This window comes from Dipodomys merriami, unplaced genomic scaffold, assembly GCF_024711535.1.
Source record: "Dipodomys merriami isolate MVZ:Mamm:240054 unplaced genomic scaffold, mDipMer1.0.p SCAF_134, whole genome shotgun sequence".
NCBI classification, from domain to species: domain Eukaryota; kingdom Metazoa; phylum Chordata; class Mammalia; order Rodentia; family Heteromyidae; genus Dipodomys; species Dipodomys merriami.
Genome location: NW_027202649.1, coordinates 3,419,646 through 3,428,633, shown reverse-complemented (window position 1 = coordinate 3,428,633; position 8,988 = coordinate 3,419,646). Strand labels below are relative to the sequence as shown.

General features: G+C 53.5%; 1 protein-coding gene across 1 annotated transcript; it reads right to left on the bottom strand.

Moving 5' to 3' along the window:
- Nucleotides 1-4,346: 4,346 nt before the first annotated feature.
- On the bottom strand, nucleotides 4,347-8,473 carry LOC138825084 (chymotrypsinogen B). The gene is made up of 7 exons (XM_070019456.1): nucleotides 8,365-8,473; nucleotides 6,536-6,639; nucleotides 6,375-6,454; nucleotides 6,189-6,267; nucleotides 5,861-6,041; nucleotides 4,867-5,000; nucleotides 4,347-4,538 (listed from the first exon to the last, which is right to left on the bottom strand). Exons 1-7 carry the CDS (start codon nucleotides 8,414-8,416, stop codon nucleotides 4,377-4,379), a joined length of 792 nt encoding a protein of 263 aa, XP_069875557.1. The 5' UTR covers nucleotides 8,417-8,473; the 3' UTR covers nucleotides 4,347-4,376.
- Between the last annotated feature and the right edge of the window lie 515 nt (nucleotides 8,474-8,988).

Genomic DNA, 8,988 nt, shown 5'->3' with positions numbered 1-8,988 from the left:
GAAGCCTGGCAGAGAGCTACTATGAAGAACGCGGGACTGAGGTAGGGAAGGAAATGAAAGACAAGCCTCGCCCGCTGCTTTTCAGCACCCAACTTCCAGTGTCGTCCTGAGCCCAGCCACAGGTAAGGGTAGGGGACGAGGGATAAGGCAGGGCCGAGGAGGAGGGAGGAACCACCGGGGGCAGCAGTCAGCACCTCCATCCCGTTCTCACGGACTATGTCATCTCTCCCTCATGTCCATAGTAATGTCTTCACGTGCCCAGAACTACCTATCTGAAACTCAGTGGCTGCAGGCACGGTTCAAGTGGTAGAGATCTTACCCAGCAAGTGTTCAAACCCCAGCTCTAGGAAAAGGAAAAAGACCCTGGAATTTCATTTCCTGTACTACACACACACACACACACACCTGGAATTTCATTTCCTGTATTACACACACACACACACACATGAATAGTGAAAAACCAACCCAAAACCCTATTAGCTAGGTCTCAAAGCACAGTCACAGCTTTGAGAGACTCTTGGATCCCCAACATAATGAGACCCACTTTTGAAAGAAAATGCCACTATTACCCACCCCCCAATTTGAACTGTATTAAATTTGCACCAAAAGTGTCATATTTTAACATATAGATACAGATGAATGTAAACTAAGTAGGTAGGATAATTATTCACAGCCAGTTAACATTAGCAGCCCGCTGTGGCGTGACTCATTTTCGACTGAGTTCACAATTTCCCAGAAATAAAGGGCAACAACCACAGAGGAGCTAATTTGAGAAGACATGCATGCGACTGATAAATCTCCAACATAGACAAACCAAAACAGATTGCTCGACACTGGTGGCTCAGCCTATAATTCTTAACTACTCGGGATACTAAGAGCCTAGAAATCACTTTGAATCCAGTGGTGCCATAGAAGTCTGTGAGATCCTGTAAGCAGGATCTCACAGAGAGAGGCTGGCGGTGTAGCTCAAATGATAGAGCACCCGCCACACAAGCAAGCAAAAGGTTCATGAGACTACATCTCAACCAATAGCTGTACAAAGTTGTTCATTGCCATCATCCCAGATACGTAGAAGCCTAGGGGGAGGAAGAGGGTCTAAGTAAGACAGCTGTGCACAAAGCTAGACTCCATTGTTAAAGCAAAAGGGAGTTGGGGTGCTGCTCAGTGGTGGAGTCCGTGCTAGCAAGGGTGAGGCTCTGAGTTTAAACTTCAATGTGAAACATAGCTAAAATATTTATTAAATATAGAGATAATAATATATTGGGGTAAATACATGAAAACATTTACCTATTTTGCCTATTTGTTCCTGGTTTGACAGTGATGGATTAGAACAAATGGGCTCTGCAGTTTTTATGTAGACCACCAGGTGGCAGTCTTAGCTCAGGACTGCCTGTGGTACCAGGCCCCAGACCCAGAGACATGTCAGCCCTGTGTGTGTTTTAGTCTGTTTAAAAGTGGTTCTCTCCCCCTGAGCTGGGAATTAAAGGACTAAATGCTTAATGTTGGTTTTTCTTTATCTAGTGCTAGGGATGGGACACTGATAAGTGCTTTTTTTTTTTTTTTTTTTTTTTTTTTGGTCATGGGGCTTGAACTCGGCCTGGGCACTGTCCCTCAACTCTTCAGCTCAAGGCTAGTGCTCTACCAGTTGAGCCACAGTGCCATTTCCGGCATTTTCTGCTTATATGGTGCTGAGGGATTGAACCCAGGGCCTCCTGCATGCAAGGCAAGTACTCTACCACTGAGCCACCTTCCCAGCTCATTTATTTCTTCCTCCTCCTCCTCCTCCTCCTCCTCCTCCTCCTCCTCCTCCTCCTCCTCCTCCTCCTCCTCCTCCTCCTCCTCCTCCTCCTCCTCCTCCTCCTCCTCCTCCTCCTCCTCCTCCTCCTCCTTCTTCGCTTTTCAGCTCAAGGCTAGCGCTCTACTACTTAAGTCACAGTATCACTTATGACAAGTGATCTTAAATAACAACTAGTAAAGCTGGGTGCCAATGGCTCACACCTGTAATGTTAGCTGCTCAGGAGGCTGAGATCTGAGAATCAAGGTTCAAAGCCAGCCTGGGCAGGAAAGGTCCATGAAACTCTTATCTCCAATAAACCACCAGAAGGCTGGGCACTGGTGGCTCATGCCTATAGTCCTAGCTACTCAGGAGACTGAGATCTGAGGATTGTGGTTCAAAGCCAGCCCGGGCAGGAAAGACTGTGAGACTCTTATCTCCATTAAACCACTCAGAAAACTGGAAGTGGTACTGTTGCTCAAGTGGTAGAGTGCTAGCCTTGAGCTGAAGAGCTGAGAGACAGCACCCAGGTCCAGAGTTCAAGTCCCACGACCGACATACACACACACCAGAAAATGGCGCTGTGGCTCAAGTGATAGAGCCCTAGCCTTGAGCTGAAGAGCTGAGGGACAACACCCAGGCCCAGAGTTCAAGCCACATGATTGGAAAAAAAAAAAGCAACTAGTAAACAATCCAGTAGCCTATTAAAATGATAAGAATGATTTGTTTATGCAAGGTTGACTCAATCTGAGAAGCTCAATGTAATAATAGAATCAAGGAAGAAAATTGATCATCTCAATTAATGTAAAAGGCTCTTGGTCAAAATCCACCAGCATTTCTTGGAAAAAAGTGCTCAGGGGGCTGGGAAGGTGGCTCAGTGGTAGAGTGCTTGCCTTGCATGCATGAGGCTGTAGGTTCAATTCATCAGCACCACATAAGCAGAAAAAGCTGGAAGTGGCACTGTGGCTCAAGTGGTAGAGTGTTAGCCTTGAGCTGAAGAGCTGAGGGACAGTGCCCAGGCCCAGAGTTTGGGCCCCACAACTGACAAAAAATTTATTAAAATATAAGTAAATTAAATAAATAGTGCCCAGAAGCAGGTGCTGGTGGCTCACTCCTGTATCCTAGCTACTCAGCAGACAGATCCCAGTTCAAAGCCAACCTGGGCAGAAAAGCCCATGAGATTCTGATCTCCAATTAACCACCAAAAAGCCGTAAGTGGAGCTGTGGCACTTAGTCTTGAGCAAAAAAGCTCCCAAGTCCTGAGTTCAAGCCCTAGTACTGGCACCAAACACACACACACACACAAAACCAAAATCTCTTTAAACCTACAATTTAATGATCCTAAAACACAAAAACAAAATGAAGTGAGTCCCTGTTAGACGATGATAGGAACAAAATCATTATCTTAAAAATCGGGAAAGGAAAAAAAATGCTTTCAAAATTAGTTTTTTTTTTTTTGGGGGGGGGTCTGGTCGTGGGACCTGAACTATGGGCTTGGGCGCTGTCCCTCAGCTCTTCAGCTCAAGGCTAGCACTCTACCACTTGAGCCACAGCTCCACTCCTGGCTTTTTTCTTTTTGCTTATGTGGTGCTGAGGAATCGAACCCAGGGCCTCAGGCATGCAAGGCAAGCGCTCTACCACTGAGCCACCTTCCCAGCCTGGCTTTCAAAATTAGTGAAGAGAAAAATCTTCAGCCTGCCTGTTCTCGGTGAGTAGTACCACTGGTATTTAAATGAGAGATTGGTGGGGGGTAGGGGGCATTTGTATGGAAGAGTTTGGCAATGGAAGTATTTGGGAGAACGAGTGAGAATGGACGCCACGTTTGCCATCCTTTAAAGAATTCAGTGCCCCACTGCACAGCAGCACCCCCTGCTGGCTGTAAAAGGGTAGAGGGTGACCAAAGGCAGCCTCGGATCCAGATCCAACTCAGCCATGGCAGAAAGGCCAGAAGAGGGCAGGGTAGAGTGGAGCCGCTGGCAGGTGCTGGCTTGGGGATTTCCAAGTTGGACTGCTACGTGCAAGGCGTGGGGTCTGAGGCTCACCTGGGGCTCTTGGCTGCGGGATGCTAAGGTAGAGCAGGGTGCCCGGAACGTGTGCCTGGAAGGCTGACTTGGGGCTAACTACAGAGCTTGCTGAAGGATTATTGCCTTCCAGAAAGTTCCATGGGTCAAGCTGGCTTTAGCAGGTAGGGCCTGAATTCAGGTCTGGGGTGAAGATAAGAAGCTAAGCTTCCTAGGAAAGATTCTCGGGATCTGCAGCCTGGGAATGACTTTTTATGGGGGGGAGGGCAATCCTGGGGCTTGAACTCGGGGCCTGGGCCCTGTTCTTGTGCTTTTGCTGAAGGCTAGTGCTTTACCACTTGAGCCACAGCGCCACTTCTGGCTTTTTTGTGTGGTTTATATGGTGCTGAGGAATTGAACCCAGGGCTTCATGCATGCTAGGCAAGCACTCTACCATTGAGCCACAGTCCCAGCCCTGGGAACCACAACTCAATAGCTTGGGCCCCAGGTTTTTTGGGGCCACACCAAGAGACACAGGAAGCATTTCTGAATAGATGATTTTTATTGGAGCTTCTCGGAGTGGGGGAGCAGGAGCCACGGACTCAGTTGGCCGCCAGGATCTGCTGCACCCAGGGCATGAGCTCAGTGACCCGTGAATACACGGCGGGGGTGGAGGTGGAGCAGGTGCCGCTGCCCCAGGACACGATGCCCACCAGGGTCCAGGCCCCGTCCTTCTGACACACCAGGGGGCCTCCGGAGTCGCCCTGCGGGGAGAGGGGAGAGGACTCCTCAGGACCCAGGACATCCTGCAGCGCGCAGGGAGGGCGCGGAGCGCTGACAAACGCGGGCCCAGGGACCCGACGTGGGGTCGGTGGCCAGCTCTGCCATCTACCCTGCGGGGACCTGGCCGGTGGCCCTCTCTAAGCCTGGCCGTGGCCTCTGCCCTGCGCAGCCCAGCACCAGGCTGGGACAACTGGTCTCCCTCCCCAGTGAGTGGAGAGGAGTGGGGTCAGGGAGCCCAGGGCTCTGGGGGGCAATGTGGAGATGACCAGGGAAGGGCCAGCCGCGGGTGGGTGGGGCACGCGACCATACCATGCAGGAGGAGACGCCACTGGCGCCTGCGCAGATCATGGAGTCCTTGATCTTGGCGCCCCAGAACTTCTTGCATTCGGCGGTGGACAGGAGGGGCAGGGTGGCCTGCTGCAGCTTTTCGGGGGTCTTGGTGGCTGCAGGGACAGAGGACGGGGTCAGGGCCCCTGTTATTCAGCCCTTCCCGCCCCCCAGTGGAGAAGAGATCAGACCATGCCCGGGGACACCCAACTGTCAGGTCCACCCCCGGGCAGGGTACACTGTACCCACACCTGTCCCCGCAGCCCAGCCCCACGGCCTCTGTGTGGAGCCGGGCCTGGCGGGGGGGGGGGGCGTGGGGAGTGTGGAGAGGGGGCAAGGTGGATGGAGACCAGCCTCCTCCCTCCTTCCCTTTCTGTCTCCATCTGTTAATGAACAGAAAGCTAGAGGCCCCTGAGAGAATCCAGATCGGGAAGAAAATGAGGCGCAAGAAGGTGAGCTGGGCCCCACTTAGGTGCCAAATCAGACGGAGCCCCTGGGCTTAGGGGTGTGCGACCCCCTGGTCCTTCCTGAGGGGGAGACTCCGCCCTGTAGCTGTGCCATCGATAGGCCTTCCTGTGGCGAGTCTGTCCTTAGTCACTCTCGTTTTTCTTTCTTTTTAAATCAGAGCTGAGAATCAAATGGTCAGCAAGTGGGCAGGGCAAGTTGACCCCCTGGTGCTGGAAGGAATGCCACTGCTCCCGGCACACGCCATCATCCCAATGGATCTGGTGGTGGACAAGTACTGTGCCACCAACTTTACATCCTGGACCTTTGGGTTTTTTTTTTCCCTAAGACAAAGGCTTTCTAAGTAGCCCAGGCTGGTCTAGAACTGTGATCCTTCTGCTTGTGCCTCTCTGGTGTTGAGATTCAAGGCCTGGGCCATCACGCCCCACTTCATTTTTAAGAATGTTGAGATTCAGACCAGGCAGCCCAGCCCAACGACCAGCCGGGCTCGGGAAAGGCGGCCACTGCTCACCGCTGTACTTGGTCTTTCCCCAGCCCGTGGTGACGCACTGGGTCCCGGCCGGGAAGTCTTCGTCCTCACTGGGCAGGCACACGGCCGACACGGTGCTGGAGAAGCGGGCGGGTGTGGCCAGCTTCAGCAGCGTGATGTCATTCTGGATGGTGAAGAAGTTGAACTTGGGGTTCTTGAAAACCTGTGGGTAAGGACCAGAGCCCCAGGTTAGGTCGTGTGTGTTTCTGGGGGCCAAGCTCCTTTCCTGAGGCCAGCCCTAGCTCCACGTGTCCTGTGCCTGCTCCCCAACTTCTGGGCTGAGAGCCTGGGTGGGGAGCAGCGCAAATACCTTTGCGATCTTCAGGACCTGGATGTCCTCCTGGTCGGAGCCCTGGTCAAATTCCCCAGCCACCACGAGGTCGGACGTCCTGGGCATCGAGACGGGGGGGGGGGGGTGAGGAGGGGGAGGGGGCTTGCTCCCCTCCCCGACCCCCACTGAGCTGCACGCGGAGCCCCCAGGCTGCCCGGGACTCACTTGACCCCACAGTGGGCAGCGGTGACCACCCAGTCCTCGCTGATCAGGGAGCCCCCGCAGAAGTGGAAGCCATTTGATTGCTGGGGAGGAAGCAGGGGTCAGTCACATCCCCACTTAGCACCCCACGCTGACCGCCCCCCTTCCCAGGAGCTCGCCCTCACCTGCAGGGACACCTGCCAGGGCCAGGAGCCAGGGACAGCGTCCTCCCCATTGACGATCCTGGACAGGCCACTGAGCACCGGGTGGATGGCGGGCACCCCGCAGCCTGGTGGGAGGATTGGGGTGAAGGATGGCTGTCACTCAGAACTGCCACTGCAGAATTCGTGGTCCTACCTCAGACTAGCTCAGCACCCTCCCCCCCACCATAATGATGGGCCACTTCTTCTAGAAGCTTCCCCTGGCTTCCCTCTGCTCTCCAGACTCAAGGCCATCCCACTCACAGCCCGCAGACCCCCGTCATCCTGGGACGCAGAGAAACATGGCCGTCCCCAGCCAGGCCTGCTTCCAAGCTAGCCATTTCTTGGACAGTTCTAATCTTAGGAGCCGTTTGTTGTGTAAAGTCTTGGTGTCTTGTTCATTTAATAAACCAAGACTTTGATTTCACAGCATAAAACCAATAGTGAACCAAGCGAGGCAGGTGACCTGCGCATGCCCAGGACGCTTGCTGACTCAGCAAGCTCTCCTCCCACGTGGTCTTCACAATTGGGCAGCAGGGGTGAGGGGCAGCCCAGCCACTTCCGGGGTCCCTCTCCCCTGCTCCAGGCTCCTCACTGAAAACTGGTGTTGCCAAATGGAGCATTATTTTTTATAATAGCAAAAAATAAAATAGTAGTGTATTCACACTCCCGAGCACACTCAAGCAACATGGATAACGCTAATAAGACGTGAGTGGAAAACAGTGGAAAACTGCAGACATGGAGAGAAGCGTGGGTAGATGGATTTATAAATATGAAGTATATTTGTATAAACAGAGTAGAAATGACATTTAGTGAGCTCAGAACAGGGAAGAGGGCTTTTGTGCTGCGGTCCCCAGATCTCAGCCTCCTGAGTAGCTAAGATTACAGGCATGAGCCCCTGACACCCAGCTTCATGGAGACTTTTATGCCTGGGTTGGCTTTGATCCTTAGATCTCAGTCTCCTGAGTAACTAGATTACAGGTGTGAGCCACCAGGGTCTGGCTTCTTTCCTTCTTTTAAAAAATAGAACATGGACTGGGAAGGTGGCTCAGTGGTAGAATGCTTAAACCACATAAGCAGAAAAAAAAGCCAGAAGTGGCACTGTGGCTCAAGTGGTAGAGTGCCAGCCTTGAGCTGAAGAGCTGAGGGACAGCGTCCAGGCCCAGAGTTCAGTCCCCACGACTGGACCCCCCCCCCAAAAAAAAATAGAACACAAGCCGAGTGCAGGTGGCTCATGCCTGTAATTCTAGCTACTCGGAGACTGAGATCTGATGATCACAGTTCAAAGCCAGCCCTGGCAGGAAAGTCCATGAGACTCTTGTCTCGAATAAACCACTCAGAAAACTGGAAGTGGTGCTACGGTTCAAGTGGTAGAGTGCTCGTCTTGAGCTGAAGAGCTGAGGGACAGCACCCAGGCCCAGAGTTCAAGCCCCACAACCAACAACAAAAAGAATAGAACACAAAATGCTTAGCAGGTGGTCAGCACACACACACACACACACACTCCTGGATCCTGGATGAAGATCTTGGGGAAACCTGCCCCCACTATTCTTACCCTGCCTGCAGTTCCCAACCTCAGACACTTCGGGAACCACCGACCAGGCTTTTCCATGCTCAGAGCAGGGCCTGCAGGCTCAGAAAGTCCTAGAAGGCCTCCTGTCATCTCAGGCAGCCTGTGGCAGGTGATGCCCGGGAGGCAGGGAAAGGGGCTCAGCTCCCACTCAGGACGGGGCCCGTCGGCTCCTCTGATGGGGCCTGGCTTGGGGGGTGGGGGGTCCACAGGGCCCAGCCTCTCCCCAGATGCCAACACTCACCAAAGGCAGCCTCCACAAGGGCAAAGCAGGACAGAAGCCACAGGAATGCCATGGTGTTGTGGTCAGGGAGAATGAGTTGTACCTGCTCTGGGACCCTTTTTATGTCCCAGTGTGTCCCCCAAACCCTGCCCCATTCCTTCTGGCTCTAGCCAACCAGAAAGGCCAAGAGCCACCCTCCCTGTTCCCCAGAGGCCTTGGGAGATAAGTGGCTGCCAGGCCTATAACACCTCAGCCCCCTGGGAAAAGAGCAGCTGCTTGGCCATACCACCAACCGCAAACACTGGCCACACCCAGCACCCCAGGGTACGGTGGGCCAGGCTGGGCCAGGCCGGGCCAGGCCCAGGGTTCGAGCCTGGCCCAGTCCTGCTCAGGCAGCCTTCGCTGGGCATGGGGTGGGGGACCCAGCTTCCTCAAGCCACAGGAGGGTTTTCAGCCCCTGGTTAAAGGCAATCCCACTGCAGGGTGCCAAGGCACCCAGCTGCTGGTGGCTAGGAGCCCCAGAATTCTTCCTGGTGTCGGCTCAGGATCATGAAGGCAGGCTGCAGGTTTTCTGTAAAAAAATGGAGTCAATCTCAAAGCAAAGGTCGCTCAGGCACTGATGATTATCCAGAGCATTGCTGTGCC

Bases quoted from the DNA above. Each gene is read 5' to 3' on its own strand.
- LOC138825084 (XM_070019456.1), bottom strand. From the start codon at position 8,416: ATGGCATTCCTGTGGCTTCTGTCCTGCTTTGCCCTTGTGGAGGCTGCC. The intron at 6,268-6,374 runs GTGAGTCCCGGG...CTCGATGCCCAG, and splicing joins GCTGCCCACTGTGGGGTCAA to GACGTCCGACCTCGTGGTGG. The intron at 5,001-5,860 runs GTGAGCAGTGGC...CTGTCCCTGCAG, and splicing joins GGGAAAGACCAAGTACAGCG to CCACCAAGACCCCCGAAAAG.